The sequence below is a fragment of the Macrotis lagotis genome, chromosome X (genome assembly GCF_037893015.1).
Source record: "Macrotis lagotis isolate mMagLag1 chromosome X, bilby.v1.9.chrom.fasta, whole genome shotgun sequence".
Classification (NCBI taxonomy): Eukaryota; Metazoa; Chordata; class Mammalia; order Peramelemorphia; family Peramelidae; genus Macrotis; species Macrotis lagotis.
In genome coordinates this window covers 81,235,849-81,256,708 of record NC_133666.1, presented here as the reverse complement: position 1 = coordinate 81,256,708, position 20,860 = coordinate 81,235,849, and the positions used below count along the sequence as shown (strand labels likewise).

At 49.3% G+C, this 20,860-nt stretch overlaps 1 protein-coding gene across 2 annotated transcripts in view; it reads right to left on the bottom strand.

The window, feature by feature from the left end:
- Positions 1–6,814: 6,814 nt before the first annotated feature.
- The window catches only part of BGN (biglycan), a 30,837-nt gene continuing 16,791 nt past the window's right edge, over positions 6,815–20,860 (bottom strand). The window contains exons 2-8 of one of the 2 annotated variants that reach the window (XM_074201246.1): positions 18,428–18,678; positions 17,371–17,483; positions 16,100–16,313; positions 14,394–14,504; positions 13,716–13,809; positions 13,376–13,514; positions 6,815–9,476 (exon numbers count right to left, since the gene is read on the bottom strand). In XM_074201246.1, the coding sequence (XP_074057347.1) occupies positions 9,279–9,476; positions 13,376–13,514; positions 13,716–13,809; positions 14,394–14,504; positions 16,100–16,313; positions 17,371–17,483; positions 18,428–18,668 (1,110 nt within the window). In that variant the 5' untranslated portion in view covers positions 18,669–18,678 and the 3' untranslated portion in view covers positions 6,815–9,278. Of the gene's footprint in view, positions 9,477–13,375; positions 13,515–13,715; positions 13,810–14,393; positions 14,505–16,099; positions 16,314–17,370; positions 17,484–18,427; positions 18,683–20,860 lie in introns of both variants that reach the window. The other variant, XM_074201245.1, reaches the window with a different exon arrangement.

Sequence of the window (20,860 nt, the reverse complement as noted above, 5' to 3'; positions counted from 1 at the left end):
CCCCCCCCCCGGCCTTGACCCGTCGGCTCCAGGCCGGCTGTCCTCCCGCCGGCATCCCGGCCCCCGCCCCGATGCCATCCTGGCACCAGCCCCCCCCCCCACCTGGCCGCCACGTACCCCCCTCCCGGTCCCTGCCTTGGACTGGACCTCGCGGGTACTGCACCCCCAGTCCGTGCAGCTTCTGGTCCCGAACCGCACCGCGGACTCCCACACTGCACCCCGACTTGCAGCCCTGCATGACGTCCCCACACTACACCCAGGCCCCCCAACGCAGTATGGCTTCTGGCACAGTTCCTCGGCCCCCAGCGCTGTGCCCCCCACCACATACTGTTCGTTGACTGGCCCCCCAAGTCGATATCCGTGCATCTGTGATACCCTTCCCCCCCCCCCCCCCCATTCCTGGAGCCCAGCTCCATCCCGCGGCCCGATCTCCAAGCGTACACGCAGCCGCTGTTTCTCCAGCTCCGACACCTGGGTGTCGATTTCAAGAGCTGGGGTGCTTGGAGTGCGGGGGGCCTCGGGCCGTTTCGGGGCTCAGGCTGAGAGGGACTTACCCGGCCATGGTCACCGGCCCAGGCGGCAACGGGATCTTGCGGGCGGGGCGGGGTTGTGAGGCTTTGGGGGAGGCTAAAATAAAATACAGTGATAAATAAAATAAGATAAATCCCCGGAGAAAGGCCAGGTCTCGGCCAATGGGGTTGGGGAAAAGAGAAGGGGGGAAGGAGGTGGGGGTGGGGGAACAGGAGGAGAAGGATGAAGGAAGAGAGAGAAAGGGGAGGAGAGAGAGAGAGACAGAGACACAGAGACAGAGACAGAGACAGCGAGAAAGAGACAGACAGACGGGCGGGCAGACAGACAGACAGACAGAGGACAAGAGAGAGAGATGGGGAAGAGAGACAGAGACAGAGGGCGGGGGTGGGGGTGGCTGCCGCCAGCGTCCTTCCACTACATACATACGGCACCAGTACCGGACGGGCGGAGACGCGCCACGCCACGCAGGTCTCCAGCCGCAGGTCTCCAGCCGCAGCTCTGAGATCTCAGGGAGGGAGGACACGGCCAGCCGGAGGGGAGGGGAGGGATGGGGTGGTCTGTGGAAGACTGGAGAGGGGGTAGCGGAGCGTGGGGGAAGGGGAGGGGAAGGGAGAGGGTGGTCCCTGGAAGGAGGGAGAGGATGGTAGAGGGAGGGGAAAAAAAGGGTGGTCCCAGAAGAGAGGGAGGGTGGGCTGTTCCGAGAGGGAGGGTGACTGGGTGGTCCCTGCAAAGGGAGGGCACTGGAGAGAAGGTGCTCCCTGGAGAAAAGGGGAGGAGAGATTGGTTCCGAGAGGGAGGGTGATCCATGCAGGAAAAGAAGGTGGGCTTAACAGACACACGGAAAAGAGAGCTGGTGGTCCTTGGACACAGGGAGAAAAGAGAAGGACGTCCTTAAAAGGAGAGAGAAGGGGAGAGCCTGAAGGGACATAAAGGAGACAGGATGAGCTACCCCTCCTTTCATCCAAAGCTCTAAAACGCTTGGGGATTGATGGCCAGGTCCCCCAAAGGAACCAGAGAGGGATATATGTGGAGGAATGTAAGGATGAATGGTTGGCCCCCTCCCCAAATGACTCCGTGTTTCATCTGCACGTATTTCGATTTTGCTTTATCCATGGACATGTTGATCTTCCCCCTGAGAAATAAAGTAATTTGAGAGACAAGTGTTACACACACACATATTGCTTCTATAGCACTACAGCCCAATATGTCTAACACTTGGTAGGCGCCTAATAAATGCTTATATGGAATTCAGTGAGAAGAGAGTTGTGTCTGCAGGACTCAGGGAGAAAGACAGAAAGGACGGTAGTTTCTCAAAGAAGTGCGGGGGGGGGGGGAGGAGAGGACAAAGGGGTCGAGGGAAGAACACAGAGTCGGAAGAGAAGACAGGGGGTCTCAGAAAAGAGGGGAATATGGCAAAGGGCAAGGGGTGGGCCATGAAAGGAGGTAGAGAAAGAGAGAGGAGGAAAAGAGTGGTTTGGGGAGGTGGGAGAAGAAATGGGCGGAACGTGAACTTTCATCAGCTCTCCATTGCCTGAACGATAGGGTGCAAAATCCTTTTTCTTTCCCACAAGAGGCTAGAAGTTGGGGGGAGAGCGGTGAGAAGTGGTGTCCGGGTTCCTTACACACCCGAGAGACACCTCGTTTTTCGTATTGTTGCTATTTCTACTAGAAAGGCACTTGAACATGGAGATAAGATAAGATGAAGAGGTAGGGAAGTAAGGCACTGGGGAGGGCTTCTGCCCAGGAAGCAGGGTATAAACAATTGCTTTGTGTCAGTGCCTTACCTACTGATCCCTGACTGGGAGAGGATGAGGGACTGATTTAAGAATCGAGACCAAGGAGATCCCCTTTAACACCTGGTGGAGAAGAAAGAAGACATGAGAAGGGGAGGCGAGGAAGCTGGATACTACACCACTGACAGCTTTGAGAGCTAGGTGCAGTTCAGAGAGCTGATTACTTAACTTCTTGAGTTCAACATATCCATGAAAATCTGCCTCTTCCCTTCTCCCATTTCCTGATTCCAGGTCTTTGTCCTGGTGCCTGGCAGGCACTCCCTCTCTTCCCCTCTGTTAGATTCCCTCTCCAGAACCCATCCCAGGGACCCCCTTCTACATAAGGCCTTCCTTGACGCCCCCCCCCCGAAGTTATTATGCCCACCTTCCCAAATAACTTGACATTGGAGTATTGCATTCTGCATGTGTGTGTGTGTATGCATACACACACACACACACACACACACACACACACACTCACTAGCTTTCCCCCCTCCTCAGCAGAATGTAAGCCCCTCAGAAGGCAGGAGTGTGGTTATGTCTTTACAAGCCCAGAGCCACTTGGAGCATGGTGACTCCTCAATAGATATCTGTTGTATCGAAGAGCTCTTTTGAAAGAAAAGACGCAGAATGGTAATTGCCGAGAGTTCAGGATTTGTATGAAGGAAAGGACATAGGTCCTTGTGATTTTCACCAACGCACATCCATCCTCCTTTTCATTTGAACCATGGATCTCAGATATTGACAGTATGAAATAGGTAGCCCCTCGAACCAAGCAGACTATAGTAAGAGAAGCTGAGTGTAGAGGCTGGGGGAAAGTGAAAGGTATGAGCCTGGAGCTTCACTGGAGCTCACCAGGAGACTAGTCCTGAGCACCACCTTTTAGAAAGAACGGAAAAAAGCTAGAAGGTGTCCAGAGGAGACCAGTAGGGTTGGGGAAGAAGGGCTTTGGGTCCATTCAACATGAGCATGAGTTGAAGGGACAGGGACAACACAAGAGCCATCCACAAGTACTTGAAGGACTGTTACATGAAAAGGATTCGATTTTCTCTACTTGGCAATACTTCTTCCCCATTTATTGGCCAGAAGTGAAGCGGACTGGCGGAAGGCAGGGGTTGGATGACTGACTGGGAAGCAGCTAGAACTCTGAACTTGGTGTCAGGGAACCCTGAGTTGGACTTCTGCCTCGAACATTTACTTAGATGTGTGACAAATCACTCCATCTCAGCCTCAGTTTCCATCTCCATGAGGCTCATAATAGCACATGCCTCCCAGTGGCATCGTAAGGCTCAAATGAAATGATGTCTAAGCATTTTCAAATGATAAACTTGGCCTCGTTCTCGTTACTCCTCTCCTTCTCCTCCTTATCATCATCACCCCGCTATTTGTCAAAGTAAGTTGTAGAGAGATTCAGGCAAGGATTGGTATTCAGGCAGGGATTGTTCTAGATAGCTTCTGAGGTCCCTTCCAGCTCTGCATCTAGGATCTTATGTACGATCAAGGGCAAGTCACTTTTCCTGCTGGGTCTCAGTTTCTGTAAAATGAAAGAATCGGGACAACTGGTCTTTGAGTCCCTTCCAGCTCCCAATACGGGATCTTATGTGTGACCTTGATCAAGTCCCTTTCCTTCCTCGAGTCTCAATTTCCTCCTCTGTAGAATGTGCTTCTGTGAGCCAGGATTTTGTGACACGTCCCTGTAGGCATTGTGGAGCCATTGAAGCTTTTCGAGTAGGTCAGAGACACAGGAAGCTTGGGGTTTGACCCGTGAGCCTCCCTTACCCAGTCCTTGGCACACGGGGTGTGACAGAGTTGACCACTTAGGGTTTCTTCCCCAGAATAAACCCCAATCCCACCAAGAGCTGTGGAAAAATTGTCCCAGTTTTGGCCTATCCTCTTTCTGGTGCATACCCTAAACATTCTCTTCCTGTCTCTAACCTGGGGGGTTTCTTGTCCTTTACTCAATACACTCCTGTCTTCCCCTCATCCCTGACAGTGAAATGGATGGTGATTCTGTAGCACGTTTCTCTCTCCTTTATCAGTCCCTTCCTTCCTTTCTACCACCCACTTTTCCACCCTAGATCCTATTCATGGTCCCAGCTGGCTGTCAGCTAATGTGATATCCTAAGTGGAGGCATGATACTTAGCTAAGGTGTTAACCTGTCAACCCTCTGTCAACCCCCTTCCTGCCCAGTACTTTTCATATGTGTGACTTGAGACCATTTTCTTCTTTGGTTATTTAAGGAGTCATCCTGAACGCAGAAAAGAACATTTGTTTTAATGGGGTATTGCTCTCATGGTGGCAGGAGAGATCGTGTGCTGGCATTTGGACCTGGGGCCCTGCCTGGTGCCTCATTGAAAACACCCCAGGAAAGCGGCCACTTACCCTGCAGAGGCCAAGAAGCTTTCTTTGTAAGAGCAGAAAGCATTATTGAAAGGCGAAGCAATATTCTTATTCTTCCCCTTCTCATGTCTCCATAGCGACCCCTGATTTGCCATGTAATCTTCATTGTAAAGCCCCTAACTGGGATGTGGGCCCGGGCAATAGGCTCCCTCCAACTGTGTTGGAAAGAAAAGCCACCAGGGACCAGTGGACAAGAAGAGTCCACCTGTGTGCAAGCTGGCTGCCCATTGCTGCCTGCTGGCTGGCTTGTTTAACTGGTGGTTGCTGTCCATTGTAGGGCTAGTTAGCATAGCCAAACAAGGGGGTGTCAAAGCCAGCAGCTGCATTCCTTGGGATATTGTTTCTCTTTGGTTTCCAAGGTGAGTGGTTTGCACACTAATTCTCTCCTGATTTTAAAATATAAAATCTCCACAATATTGGTCCCCCTCCTTTCCCAGCCCCCCTCTCCCCCCAAGAAACCTTTCAGTTTGGACAAGGTGGTCTTGAGTAAATCACTGGATTTGGCTTCCTCCTGCACCGAAGAATCAACAATCCATCGAGGGACAGGACAGGAGGACTTCTCAATGAATATTGTAGGAAGCAACGAGGGAGATCAAATATGTCCCACGATCTTGGGGCTATGGTTTGTTCGTCCGTGTCTGACTTTATTGGTGAGTTATAGAGTCAGGATGATCTGGGTTCAATTTCATCTGATCCCTAGAAGCTACATGGTTTTGGCTAAGTCACTTAACCATGATGTACCTCTTCTCACGCCCTAGGATTGGTCTTCAGAATTCTTGCAGCACTTCTTTAGTTGGTGAAGGATTTTTCATGCTCTTCTATCATGAGCATTCAGAGGACGTGTGTGTGTGTGTGTGTGTGTGTGTGTGTGTGTGTGTGTGAGGGTGTGAGGGTGTGAGGGTGGGAGGGCAGGGTTAGAAGTGATGTGAAAAAAGGAGCTACTTCTCAAATGTGGGAACCCTCCAAAGGAAACCCAGACATCTATTATTGAAATAGCCATTCTCTTTAGCCCGAGGCTCTGCTGTGGTCTCTCACTTCTTTTTCTTTCTGGAAGGTCCTATCCAATTACTCAGCTCCTGCTTTTCACACCTTCTATTCCCTCTCACTCTCACTGCCTCCTTTTTGCCTTCTTACAACTACTGCCCAGAGCTAGGCTCTCATTCCCTCTGGCTGTACTACAGAAATGGCCACCCTGCCCCCAGGTTCTCCTCTTCCAATGCCCTACCTTTCACATTTTGCCTAAGTAATCTTTCTAATCACGTAGCCAGCTCCTGGCTCAGATCTCTTCAGTGGCTCCCCTTTGTCTCTGAGACAAAGTCCCAAATCCTCCCTTTGGCATTAGAAGCCTTCCACAAATTTATTTCCACCACTTTGTGGGTATTACCTATCAACATGCCCCTTTTGTGCCACGTTAGCCTTACTGTCCAAGCCTCCCCCCCCCCACCCTCAGTATACCAGGCTCACTCTGGTCTTTTGTTACACTTTGACCCCCTTCCTGGAAAATCCTCCCTCTCCTTCAAGGCCCAGTTTATGTCTCCCCCTCCTGGCTTTCTGTGCCCCCTCACTGGTTGCACTGTTCAGTGGCTGCTTGTGGATGAGGCCTGGCTCCTAAACCACACTGGAAGCTCCCTGAGAAAAGGGGTGGGAGAATTTCTGGGTGCAGATATCACTCAAATTGATAACTTGCAGGGGAGGGTTCTAGAACTGGAAGGGTCCAAGTCTCTTCCTGTCTATCTCCTCCTAGAACATTATTCTAGAGTTGGCAGGTAACTCAGAGGTCATTTTTCCCAATCTCATTTTACAGAGAAAGAAACTGAGGCCCCCATAGGGGAAGGGACCTGCTAGTCAATAGCAAAGCCCTGATTTGAACTGAGGTTCCTCGACTCCAGAACCGGTGATTTCTCCACTCTCCCCACCCTGCCCCCAGCAGAACATTGCCCAGTGATGGAGCTGGAGGAGGCAGCGGCATCAGCAGCTGCGGTGGCAGCGGCAGCAGAGGCCAGGTCTGAGAGGGCCTCCAGCCCTGCCCCCCCCCCCCCCGTCTCCCCAACAGGCTCCTCCCTGCCCCGCCCCCTCCAGCCCGCATTGAAGGGCCACACAGGACTTCCTATTGCACATTGGCTCTTTAATCATTCCAACAACAGCTGTCACACCAGAGGGATGGTGCCCCGGGTGCCCCATACAGTGCAGGGAGGGGCCCCGAAGGCTGCTGAGGGGAGGGGTCCAAGGGGAGGTGGGGAGGAGCAGGCAACTCAACCCTTCACTACTTGCTCCTGGGCCAAGGGCCCATCACTACCCTTGCCTCTCAAAGGAAGCTCAGCTTCTTGGGTATAGGTTAAGGGTGACAGGAGAATCGGTTTTTTTGGTGTCTTCATCCTCCCAGCTCAGGGTCCTAAGATTAAGCTGTACCTCCTCCTTCCCCCTTCCCCCTCCCCCCAGTCCAGGGGTGGGCAGTTGGCCTGCAGCCTGTGGAATTAACTCAGAGAAGGTGAGACACCTCCACTTGACAGACTCCAGGGTAGAAGGCTCCTCCAGTCAGGATGTCAAAGCCAAGGTAGGACACCAGAGTCAGGAATAGGGGAAGCTGCTGCTTGAGGCTCAGTCTGATCCTACCATCTCCCTTCTCAGCTTCTAGGAAAGTCATATCCCCTCCTTGAGTTCTCAATCATCTTCCTTTCACTGTCTCTCCCATTCCAGAGTTCATCTCTTCTCCTGGGATTCAGAAACAAGTCTTCTTCCACCAGCCTTTTCCCATTCACTTAGGGCTGTGATCCCCTTAGCATATGGGATTAAGGCTAATGAGTTAAGACAGGCTTCCACTTTCCCTGGGCACTGACTGATAAAGAGTAGACGGTGGTAGTATCTGAGGTACAGGCAGTAGAGAAAAGGGAGGGAAGAAAAGAGGAAAAGAAAGGAGTCAGGGAAAGAGAAAGAAGGGAAGAGAGAGGTGAGGGTTAAAGAGGAAAAGAGAGAGAGAAATAAGGGATAGAGATGGGAAGGAGACAGATGTAAGAGAGAGAAATGAGGAATAGAGAGCAAAGGAGAGAGAAGTGAAAGAGAGAGAAGGAAGGAGAGAGGGAAATGAGGGATAGAGAAGGAAGGAGAGAGAAGTGAAAGACAGACGGAAGGGGAGAGGGAAATGAGGGATAGAGATGGGAAGAGGAAGAAGTGAGGGAGATGGGAGGAGGGAGAAAAATGAGAGAAAGAGAAGTGAAAAGGGAGAGGAGAGAGAATTGAAGAAGTGAAGGGAGAGGGAAGTGAGAAAGACAGGAGGAGTGGAGAGGTGAGAGATAGGATGAGAGAAAAGTCAGGGAGAGATAGAGAAGGAAGAAAGAAATGAAAGAGATGGAGAGAGAAACAGAGAAAGACAGACAGACAGAGAGAGACACGCGGAGAGAGACAGACAGACAGACAGACACACACACACACACACACACACAGAGAGAGAGAGAGAGAGAGAGAGAGAGAGAGAGAGAGAGAGAGAGAGAGAGAACAAAGGAAAAACAGGAAGGGGAAAGACAGGGATGGGGAAGAGGAAGAGAGTTATTTTGACTGGGGTGGAAGGAGAAAGGGAAAGGGGAAAAGAAACTAGATAGAGAAAATAGAGTGAAGAGGAGAAAGTGAAAGACAAGGGGAGCAGAAAAGAAATATAGAGAAAGTAAAAAAAGGAAGGGGGAAAGGAGAAGAAAGGCAGCAGAACCTGACAAAGGAGGCAGAAAGGAGAAGTTAGAAAAAGGGATGAGAGGAGAAACAAAGAGGAAAATGGAAGACAGAGAGGAGAATCAAGAGAAAGGGGAAAAGACAAAGGAAAGAAGGGAATGGGGGAGGAAGGGAGACAGAGACTAGGAAAAAGAAGAGAAATTTAGAAGGGAAAGAAAAGATGGAGAGGAGTCGCTGAAAGGGAAAAGGACAATGGAGGAGTAGAGAAAGAGCAGAGGAAAGAGCCAAAGAAGGGAGAAAGTCGAAGAGAGAGAGAGACATCCCTGCTGGGGTAGACACATGGGGACTAAACTCCACCCAACATAGAGAAATGCCCAGAAATGGAGCTTTTGTAAATCTGTTTTGGAGATTGAGTCAGACTGGGGTGGGAAGAGTATGGTGGGTGGAAGGCAGGTGAGGGAAACCCTAATCAGATTGGCCATCTCTCCAGATCTCTTGGGAGGATTCTTCTGGAAAGTTAGAAACCAGGGCTTATGGCTCTCCCACATGGCCTGCTTGCTCTCTCTACCTCCCTCACACTTATCTAATACTCAACTCTAGCCTTGAATGTGGCAGGCCAGGGAGGCCACAGAGCATGAGAAAGGGATGACTCTCACTCAGGCCCAGGGCTAGGGGCTGGGGCAGGTGTGTGGGGAAATTGGAAATTCAATTTTGTGTAAAATTGGAGTTTGGGGTTAAAGTGTGATGATGAGGGCCTGGGCAGGGTTCACACTGGGCTGAGGGTGAGGCCATTGGGCTTTGGGTTTACATGTGATTGCCTCCTCCTATACCCTCTTCTTGTCTCTCTCCTGTTCTCTCCCTTCTCAGCCGGTCTTCTCTCCCAAGGGGGTCCTGCTGCCTCCTCCCCTTCCTCACTACTTCTTGTAGTTGCCAAATTGGATAGCCAGGCGGTCAGTGACACATCGGAAAGTCGCTGGCTGCACCTCCCAGTAGGGCACAGGGTTGTTGAAGAGGCTGATGCCATTGTAGTAGGCCCGTTTCACGCCAAAGCCAACAGGGCAGAAGTCATTAACGCCCACCTTGGTGATGTTGTTGGAGTGAAGATAGACCACCTGTCAGGAGTGTAGGAGGGAGGAGAAGCCTGGTTAATATGTATGTTGATAAGCCCCCAGAAGCCAACATGGTGGGCCTGCTTCTTTCCTTCTCTTCCTAGGGACCCTCTGGCTCTCATGCCCTTCTCCCTGGGCCTGCTTTCCTATGACATAGACTTGTCTCTATTGTCCTGCCTAACCTGAGATGCATGCAAAGTGAGAGTGGGAAATCAGTGGCAATGATGGACTCTGTCTCCCTTCCCCATCCTCCATTCTCCTGATTCCTCTCCCCTCTGCCTGCTTTCTCCACTATGTCCTCTGGAACCTTCCTTTTTTTGTTAACAAACTCCTCCCCTTCCTCTCAGTTTCCTTTCATTTAGTGTTCATTGAAGCTTAACTTTCTCCCCAAAGACACCACATCTATTGGTTCTGCAGTCCAAGGCTGTTCCTTCTTTCCTTACTCCCAGGCCCAGGAAGGAGAGTTGGATTTCAGGTCCCTCTTCTTCCTCTTCAGATCCTTGGTGATTGCTAGAAACCGCCTAGGTCATTCATTCTCCCCCAAAGTTCAATGCTTTGCCGACTACCTTGTTGCCCTTCCCCCAAGTTGCCCCCTTTGAATACCCCAGATTTCTGGGTTTCTTAATTCCCATGCTTCCATGCCCTCTGTCTCCAATTTGCCTCAACTACACACAGAAACTAACCCTACTTCAGTGTTTCAGATGCCACAGTTCCTATGTTTGCTCGGGGGCTTGTGGTATTCAGTCCTAAATTTAGTGTTGGTGGATTTGGGACCAAATCCTAACTTGGCCATTTACTGTCTAAGTGAGCTAGGAAAGCAACAAATGTTCCATAGTGCTCAAGATTAATAGAAAGTCGTTGTTCTTGTCCTCTTCTCAGTTCCCTCCTCTAACAAATGAGAGGCCTGCTCTATTTTTCTAGGGACCCTTCCAGTTCTAAACTCACAAATCTTTTGGTGATCTGAGGATGTTTAACTTGGAGGAGTGATGACTTAAGGAGAAACTGAAAGCTATAGGTCAGCTAGGTGATGCTGCAGTGGATATATAGCACCAGGTCTGAAGTCAGGAGGACTCATCTTCCTGAGTTCAAATCTAGTCTCATACACTTCCTAGCTATGTGACCCTGGGCAAGTCACTTCATCCTGTTTGCCTCACTTTCCTCATCTGTAAAATGAGCTGGAGAAGGAAATGGCAAATCACCCCAGTATTTTTCCCCAAGAATATCCCAAATGACTATAGGTGGCACAGTGAATAGAGCACCGGCCCTGGAGTCAGGAGGACCTGAGTGCAAATGTGGTTTATTACTTATTACCTAGCTGTGTGACCTTGGGCAAGTCACTTAACCCCATTGCCTTAAATAAATTAAAAAAACACAACTGACCAACAACAGCAAGAATTTGCTCATAATGAAAGCTGCTCCAAAGTGGATAGAAAGTGCCCTTTCACTGTCTCTGCAAAGGGGATTCAAACTAAGACACTTGTGATGGGGGGAGGTTCTTGTTTGCCATCCAGGATCACCTGGGTCTTCCTGTCACACTCAGAAAGCTCGGAGTCAGAAGCCACTGGGGGGGGGGGGGCACCTGAACAGTTCAGGAGATCCTCTGATGGTGAAGGAGAACTAGAAAGAAGGACTAGTTGGTCACTGAGGTCCCAGAGAGTTTGGGTCTCTTGAAATATTTCTCCCCTAAGCCAAAAGGTCTTGAAAAATCCCAGACTGCCAATGGGTGGCCCAAAATTGAGAGGGCACAGGCTGGACAATTCGAAAGTAGAAATCTGGAACATTCCTTTGCTACATGGGATTACTGGTACAGGAAAAGGAGAGGAATCTTTGGAAAAAGAAAATCTCTTTCTCCATCTCTACCTCTCATTTAAGAGTGAGCATCTCAGAAGAGGAAAAAGGAAGTATCTTCCCTGACCACCAGGGGGCACCCTTGCCCAGTGGATGGTAAATATGGAACTCTGGCAGAGCCAGGCTCAGGTCTCTGGTCTTTCTCGGCACCTCCCCCCTACGCCAGATGGCCACAGCTGGAGGTGTCTCCATTCCCCTTTCAAAGGCACAGTGAGGGGGCTAGGGTCTTCTTTCACAGAGTTGAAATTCAGGAACTGACTTCCCTAGGGCAGCTCATTCCATTTACCCAAAGAGAGTCCTGTGGCAGTTTGAACACCCAATACTAGAACCCTGGGCTCTTGTTGCCCAGGTCAGGGTTCTTGTGGGGGAGGGAGAGGAAGAAAAGGACTTAATCCCAAGGGACCAGTGTTTCCCACTGCTGCTGTCAAGCATCTCCTAATAAACTAGATCCCAGAGTATATGCTTGGAAGAGTCTGAGATACCCTTTCAGGGGAGGGGAAGGGTAGCATGAGCCCCTCCTCTGCCCAACTCCCTTCAGAGTTCCAGGAGGGAATCATAAGATCCTAAATCTAGACCTGGAAGGGGTCTCAGAAGTTTAGATGACTTCTTTCCCCATTTTACAGGTAAGGAAACTGAGGCAGACAGCAGTGAAGTGACTTGCCTAGAGTGACACCACAAGTAAGTGTCTGAGGATGGATTTGAACTCAAGTCCTCCTGACTCCATGTACAGAGTTCTGTGCACTACCAGCTATGCTGTCTCCTGCACCCTCCTAAATTTGGGTTTCCCTTTTCACCAAGTTGGGGATGAGTCCTATGCTCATTTGGTGAACCTAAGGCTCTCATCAGAGTCCCAAGGGAGCTTGAAGGCTCATGTTTGAAGGTTACTTCTCCCATGGTTCTTTGGGGCTCTTCCCCCACCCCAGACTTTCTCAGCACAGTCAGAAGAGGCTTTACCGAGTCAGTTTATCCCACGTATAGTTAACATCCCTGCTCCCACTCCAACCTCTCACTGGCATGAAGGGGAAGGAGGAGTGAGGCCAGGCAGAGGCTTTCTTCACTATGGCTGAGCTTACACTGATGCATAATTTTGTGGATGGAGCACTGGACCTGGAGTCTGGAAGACTGGGGCCAGAATACTGCCCCCATGCTTATTAGCTGTGTGAACCTGGGCAAGCTGTGTTACTGCTTTGAACTCAGTTTCCTCCTCAGTAAGATAGCACCCATTTCACATGGTGGTTGTGAGGGTCAAGTGACACAAGTGGGTACTTGGCAAAGCTTCCAGCATTATATAAATATTTGCTGTCCTTGTTAGATATGAATCTAAACTAATGAAAAAAGGTGGAGCAGTGGATAATGGCAAATGAGTAGAGAATATGATTGCCCTCCCTACATCCCAGTCTGACCTTGGAATCAAGTTTGCTTTTATTTTTCTATAGAAATAGTGATGTGTGATAGTGCTTGGGAGATTAATTTCCAATTCAATGAATCAAGTACCCTGTGAAGACCTTACTGGAGTGGAGAGACCATTTGGTCTCTCCATCTTGGCCTCAACTAAGTTCTTTCCCGATCTTCCTCTCTCCTCCTTGCTTGGACTAGATAGCTAGCATTACCTCTCAGTCCCTTTGGACAGCTAGGTGGCGCTCCAATGGATAAACCACTGAGCCTGGAGTCAAGAAAACTCATTGTCTGTATTCAAATTTGGTCTCAGATACTTCCTAACTATGTGACCCTGGATAAGCACCTAACCCTGTGTGCCTTAGTTTTCGTATCTGTAAAATGAGCTAGAGAAGGAAATGGTAAATCACTCCAGTAATTCTTCCAAGAAAACCCAAATGGGTCATGGAGGGTTGGACATAAAGGAGCAACCATAACAACTTGAGTCCTTGCAAGATTTACCTTGTCAGGCTTTCAGCTTGGAGATAGGAAGGGACTTCCTTTCATGTAGTGACCAAAGTAAATGTAGAGATTCAAAATGTAAATAAATCAGACCTGATGCTTACAGAGAATGCCCAGAAGGTCATTTGGAGTTGATACTGACTCTGGTTTACTCTCACCTGGAGAAATTTGAGGTCAGGGAGACCTGGGGGTACTTTGGCCAGCTTGTTATTGTCCAAGTGTAGTTCCCTTAGGGTAGGCATGAAAGTCAGACTCCCATTCTCAATCATTCGGATGTGATTGTGTCCCAAGCCCAACCTGGAATAAGAGGGGGAGTAAAGACTGAATTAAAAGGGTGGGAAGGCGGGGAATCCCACTCTGTAGCTGGCAGGCTGGTTCCTTATCTCCTACTGTTGTGTCTTGTCCAGAGTGAATTGGACAATATAATAAAGAATTATGGGAAGGGAAAGGCTTGAGGCAATACTACCTATAACCATTTTAGCATCCCTTGGGCCTGACCTGTACAGCTTGGAGTACCGGAGAAGGTCCTCTAATTCAATGGCCTGGATCTTGTTGTGGTCCAGATGGAGTTCGTTCAGAGTTTCAGGGAGATCTGGAGGCAAAAGAGGAATTGGGAAAGGGGGGGGAGGGATGGAATGATTGATGTTACTGGGAATCAGGTTCAATTTTGTCCCATGCAACTCAAAATGGGAAGGAAGGGAGAAAATGACAAGGGGGAATAGAGGAAGAGAAGCTTAATGGGCATTCTTCAAGAAGAGCAGGATTGCAAGGAGAATGCCAGTAGGGGGCAGCATAAGAACCCTTGATTATTCTTCCAGGACTCCTGGATTCATTTTAATGGTGATTTGATCCATCTGTGACTTGAAAAGAGGCAAGTTGATAGAAATAGTTTGGGATGAGGGGAGAATTGTTCCCCTCCCATAAACACATACCTAAACCATATAGGCTCATGCCAATCCCTCACTGGGAAGGGCAAGTGTATGGAAGGAACCCTGCTGCCATGTAACCATTTGCCACTCCTCCCACCCCAGAGAGCAAGGCACCATGTGGAGTTACATCTTTAATATGACTCTGGGACCCTTCAGTAGAACATAGTGGTCAGAGTCCTGGTCTCGGGGTCAGAAGATCCTCGTTGACCTTGGCAAGGTGTCCAAAGAGTGGGAAAGAGTTAGTTACCTTTAGGGATGCCTGTGAGTTTGGCCTCTGAGATGCGAAGGTAATTCAGTTTCAGACCATCAAAGGCTCCAGGTTCAAAACCGCTATTCTCCAAGGGGTTCCCTCCCATTTCTGAAAGAATTGAAACCCATATTCCATGAAGGGGTAGCCAAAAGAGTGGTAGGACAAAGGATTAGTAGAACTGATTATGTCCGTAAAGGTCAGACCCTGGCTGAGGGACCAACATACAAGGGATTGACAGGGGAAGCAAGGGAGAAAAGCAGGAGAGTCCACAGGGAGACAAAAGGCAAATCCAAGGATCTCCCATAAACCTGAACCTTCCCTGCCTCCACATCCTCAACTTTCTCTCCCACTCTTTCTCTATGCCAGCAAGTCTGGAATGTTGACCTTTAATGCTTTCACTGATCCTTCTGGTCAAAAGTCTCTCCTGGTCTCTCCTATACCTCAGATCTACAGTATCTCCTGCTGTCTCTCTTCTGCAATTAACCCCATCTATTCCACTTCATCATTATTTGTGCTCAGTTCTATCTTTGTCCTTCGGGTCGTAAACTCCTTGCCAGGTAGCGCGGCTGTCGTTCAGCATATTTGATACAAGGTAGATATTTCATGAATATGTGACCATTTGAAGTGGCTGAGACATAAAGACAGAGAAAGGGAGGGACAGTCAAGGAGTGAAGGAGAAGAGGAGTAAAGGTGAAATTTAAGAGAAGAGATGAGGGGAGAGAGAGAGAGGGATAGAGGAAAGGGAATGCCAGTGGGGCTCATCCCAGGACAGAGCAAGCTCCCCTCTGCCTTCAAGCACCCCCCTCCAGAGATCTGGACCCCCTTGCATGGCTTTTCTGTCCCAGTCCCCACCTCCCTCCAACTGGCCACTTCTCCTCAGGTCTTTCTGACCCAGAAGAGAGGACAAGAATGACGCCAAGGCCAGAGGCTAAGGATCAGACCAATCGTTGGGGGGCATAAATGTCTCTAAAATGTTCTGGATCCCTGCCTTCTTCAACAGATAGCACTGACCCCAATCTAACATTTCTTTCATGACTTGAAGCCATCATAACAAAATAAGCTGCTGTTTCAAGCTTAAATATAATGTCTCCTTCTAGGCTACCAAAGTATTTAGGGTTGTATGTAGAACCCAAGGCCCTTATAAACTTCCTTTTTCCTTCCTCACTGACATGCCATCAATGATAGCTTCTAACTGTAGTTAACCTGCCTGCCTTTATTTAGTACATTCTCCCAGTTTCTCTACCCATTCCTCTCCAACATAATTTACTGTTTCTAATTTTCAGTAGGCTGGGAAACTAGATCGATAAGCTCATTAGAAGCATATGCAAATTAAGAGTCAATAGGTATTGATTGAGAGCTTCTATTTTGAGTAAAGTGATTAAGCTTCAGTGTATGGGCTTTATAAAGACTTCATTGGTCACTCAGAGTCCTTATGAGTGTATGCACACACACGCACACACACACACACAGAGTCACACAGAAATATACATACTTTTGTATTCTTGTCTGTCATGTTGATCAGCCTCCCCATGATATTCCCCAGTCTTGAATGACTTGGACTAATACACTCTAGCTGCTGGGAGTCTCTTTCCCTATCAGATGAACCCAAGATGATATGTCCACAGCAGATGTAAACATGTTCATGTGTGTGTAGAGGATTGTGAGGAGAGGTCAAGGTTCACTTGCCAATGCAGTACACTTACCAATGCAGTTCATGTTCTTGAGTCCACTGAACACAGCCTTGGACACCTTCCTAATCTTGTTGTCATGAATCCTCAGTTCCACCAGGGAGCTGGGCAGATTTGGTGGGATCTCTACCAGGTGATTCTTGGAGATGTAGAGCTTCTGTAACTTTCGAAGTGGGCTAAAGGCCTTTGGGTGGATTTTGGAGATCTTGTTATTCACCAGCACTAGAGCCTGAAACAAGGAAGAAGGATGAGATCCACTAGGTCACAGACTTTTGGGGCTGGATAGGCCCTTCCAAGGCGGCTAGCCCGCCAAGGACAAAAATTGCTCCTCCAACATGGTTGACTATGGTTGGTCAACTGGGTGGAAGCTGGAAGTCTGTCAAGGAGGGGGAAGCCCCCTCCCCCCTTTTCCTTCTTTCTATCCTCTTCATTTCCTTCCTACCTGCTTTGGTGAAAACAGTCTAAATCTCTCTAAGATCTAGAAGACCTTCAATCTAAGTCAGAGTGCCAACATCACACTACATGAGCTCGGGCAATTCGCTGCCCCTCTCCAGGCCTCAGATGTCCCCTGGTCCCAGCAGTGACCACCCTCTCTACTTCCCAGGGTTGAAAGGGCCTACAAGTGATAAAGTAGATTGTGTCATGTGACAAAGTGAAAAGGGTTTGAAGTGATGGACAGCAGAGATTTGAACCTGATCACAACTGAATAAGCTATACTTCTCTGGCTCCCCGTGGATAGGTGGGGGCTACCTGGAAGGAGTCTCTCTTTGACTCTCCTTCAGCCATGAACCAGCAGGGAGACTAGCTTGGAGAAAAGACCTGTTTCAAGGGGCTTTGATAAGTAGCTCTACCCTTAGTTCCACATTTCAACCCTGGTATCAAGATGAAGTGACTCAGAAGAGGCAGGGGACACACAAACAGACATGATGCTCTCTCTCTCTCTCTCTCTCTCTCTCTCTCTCTCTCTCTCTCTCTCTACATATATATTCCTAAGGTCAGAGGAGGGCTGGAGCTGTAAGGGACCTTGGACACCATCTAGTCCAACAGCCTCAGGAAACTGGAGGTTCAGGGAAGAGCAGAGACTTGACCAAGGTCACACTGAGGCATCAGAGATACCTCTAACTCCAGAACCAAGTACACAAAACCACCCAGAGGTACTTAGAACCCAGCTGTGGGGGTGAACCCTCCCTTTCCTCCTCCTCCAGACCTGGATAGCCTGAATGGCCCAGCCAGGCCTGCTCCAACAGGGTCCCCAGTCTTGGAGGGGAAAGGAGAAGCAACCTTACATAAAGATGCTGGAGTCCTTTGAAGTCATCCTTCTTGAGCTCAGTGATGCCATTGTTTTGCAGGTCCAGGAGGGTGGTATCTGGGGAAATCTCCTTGGGGACTGTCTTCAAACCTGTGATAAGAGCCACCATCACAGTCCATCACATGCAGGGCCTCCCTTCCGTCACTGATTCAAGGCCCAGAAACACCTAATATGGGAGGTACAGGCCATGGAAGCCAGAGCTGGGGCAGGGGAAGTAATCTGGGAGTGGGAATTAGGAGACCTGATCTTATTCTCAGGTCTACTTTGGAGGAGTCCTGTGACCCTGGGGAAGTCTCTTCTCCTTTCTAGCCTCTGGTCCTCAGGTTAGTTGTATATAAAAATACACTGATCTGTATCTCCTTCTCCCCTCCTCTCCCCTTCCTGTCCCCCTCCCTGTCTCTGCCCCAGAGAGATCACTGCTCTTCTCTCTCATATGTCTGTCCAGCCCTGGGCTCATTCATCTACACTGAAAGGGGAGGGGAGGAAGACCAGAACTTTGACCCTGAGAACCTCTTAGGCTTGTTAGCAAGAAGGGTCTCACTTATAGGCAAAACTAGTTTTGGGGGATCCAGAGGTATAATGGGGGTTGTCATATGGGAAAAGGTAAGAATGAGTCTAGAACATGCAAAGGAGCTGATCTGGCTAGAATGAGTTTCCTATGGGGGAACTGGGGGAAATAAGGATGAAGAGATATGTTGGGGTCATAATGTGGAGGGTCTTGAATACCAGGTAGAGGAAGATAGGCAATGATGAAGTATGGAAGGCTCTAGAGTAGAGGAAGGCCAAGGGCAGAGCTGAACTTTAGGAGGATGAGTCTGGCAACCTGAGCAGGAGGTATTAAGGAGAGAATGAGTTGGGGGGAAAGGTGAGGTAGGGGGGAGATGGTGGCAACAGATTAGAATTTGACAAGACTTGCTTTAAGAAGCAGCAGCGAATTAATTTCTTTGAAAGCCTAGAAATGTGTGGGCTTATTGTTTCCAGGAGTGAATCCTGTTCCCCTTCGCCATGGGCTCCCTCTCAGAGCAGCTTCTTACCCAGATCTGAGCATTGAACCACCCGTAGGTGGCAGTGGCAACCGAAGGGGCATATGGCACTGTAGGTGGGTGTGAGGGCATCCAGGTCAGGCAGGCCTGAGGTGGGGTCAGCTCCAGATGCCTCTTCATCATTGAGCATGGCCAGTCCATCATCCAAGGTGAAATCCCAGAAGCCCCTTTGCTCAAAGGGCAGAGCCTGGCTCAGAGCCAGCAGTGAGCTGAGAAGCCAGAGATACATCATAGCTGAGGGTCTTCCTGAGAGAGAGAGAGAGAGAGAGAGAGAGAGAGAGGTGTCCATGTTAAGGAGGTGTTTATAGAGAGGTAGGGGGAGAGAGGGCTAGAGAAGGGAAGTGACTTGGCCAAGGTCACACATAGAATTTTAACTCTAGAGCAGAAGGGGGCCTTAGAGACCAGTCCCCTTATTTTATAAAGGGGGAACCTAAAGCCTAGAGAAGGGAAGGGACTTGCCTGAGGTTAGACATTGGTAAGTAGTAGAGCTAGAATTCAAACCTGGGGCCTCAGCCTCCAAGTTCCAATCCAGCTTTGTTCCATTATACTTTGCTATCTCTGTTCTGGGGTTTGACTCTGTCCTCCAAATGGAGACTGGACTGATGGAAACAGAATCCAGAGAGGGTAAAAAACAAACAAGCCAGACCTTGGGAGCAGACCTTGGAGGCAGGAAGCAGCCAGCCCTCTTAGATACACCCCTCCAGCTCCCTTCCAAAAGCAGGACACAACTTAATTAGGCAATTGAAATGTTTTCCTAATTAGCTACTCATCCCCGGGTCAGGCCTGGGGAGACAGGAGGAGGGCCTCCCTGGACCTAATCCACATGCTTGAAACACACAGTAGTTAAGGGGTGACTCACTCTGAAGAGTTGGCTTTGATCCCACTGAGGGGTGGGAGGCTATGACGTGTTTGGGGGTGATGTTGGCATCTTCTACCCACCCAAGCTTTGAAAAGTCCCATGTGGAGTGGGTTAGGGATGGTCCAGCTCTAGGGTACTTGTGAAGGGAGAGGAGGGAACTTTTTCTGAAACGATGGGGCCAAGGGTTTGAAGCCCACTAATAGGTGTGGGGGAGGGGATGGGCAAGCCTTTGAAGGACTAGTGAAACCGAACAGAGACACAGGGAAACTGAATCAAAATAAAGGACCCAGACGCTTGTCAGGATCACTTCAGGAGTAGTGGGACTGTGCTGGGGAATTCTAGAATCTTATCATCATAAAGATGACAGAGCTGGGGAGGCTGTAGGAAACTGAGGAATATGCATGTGCACCAAGAACTTGCCTAAGTTATATATCAGAAGAAGGTCTATAAAGGCAGAATGCGGGGCGGTGGAGTCAAAGGGCTGGATTCCAATCCCAGTTCTTTCACTTACTCCCTGTGTGACTTTGGGCAAATCATTTTACTCATTGGCTCTCAATTTCTCCATCAGTATAATGAAGGACTTACAGCTAGATGATATGTTAAGGTTACTTAAGTAAACTTAAGGGACCCTTAAGGGACCAATGCTTCTGCTAAAAGCTAAAGAAGATGTTGATTCTTATTTGTCTTTGACCTGGGGTCCTGGGTAGAGCCCCAGGTTGAGTAGCAAGAGCTCACTCTGGCTCTCCCACCAACTCACTACAATTTTTGGCATCATTTCCCCACTGGACCTCTGTTTACCTCTCTGTAAATTGGGGAGGTGAAACTCAAACTCAGGACTTTTCCCGATTGGCCTCTCTTTCACTACAAGATTCTGATAAGTCCAGATAACTCAGTTTCCATGATTTTCTGACTTCTAGTTCTTTCCACTTCCCCGCACCTTCCTAAGCTCCCCTTGGACTTCAGAGGTCAAGGGGCCTGACTTGCCAGGACTGCACTCTAACAGGGTAGGTTACCAGAGCAGCGCTAGGCAATGCACCAAAGAGCTGGCTGTTTCACCCCAAGCTAGCTGGGGCAGCAGCCCAATGGGCAGAGAAGCCAAAAGGAGATGAGATTCATCTTCATGTCCCAACACAGCTCCCTTTCAGAGACCCATTTTGCTTCCAGGTCCTCCAGCGTATTTCCCTCATGAAACCCCAGTGACCCCCCAGAATACTGCCCTCTGTTCCCTGACCTAAGTTCATTGATGATCAGAAAGTCTGGGGTTCAGTCTTAGCTCTGCCATTGACTTGCTACCTTGGATGCATCCCTTTCCCTCCCTTGGCCTCAGTTTCTTCATCTGTAAAATGAATGGGTTGGCTCACTAAGGTCTCTGAATTCTCCCATTGTGTGACTTTCTGAGCTCCCAGGTTCCTCCAGCCTCCTCTCCTTGGCTGCCAGAGGTACCCATCACCCAATCACTCCTGGATTCCTGTGAAATGAGGATGAGAGACAAACAAACCCTTTCTGGTCTCCCCTCCCTCCCTCCCTCCCTCCTTCCCTCCTTCCCTCTCTCCCAACAGGCGGCT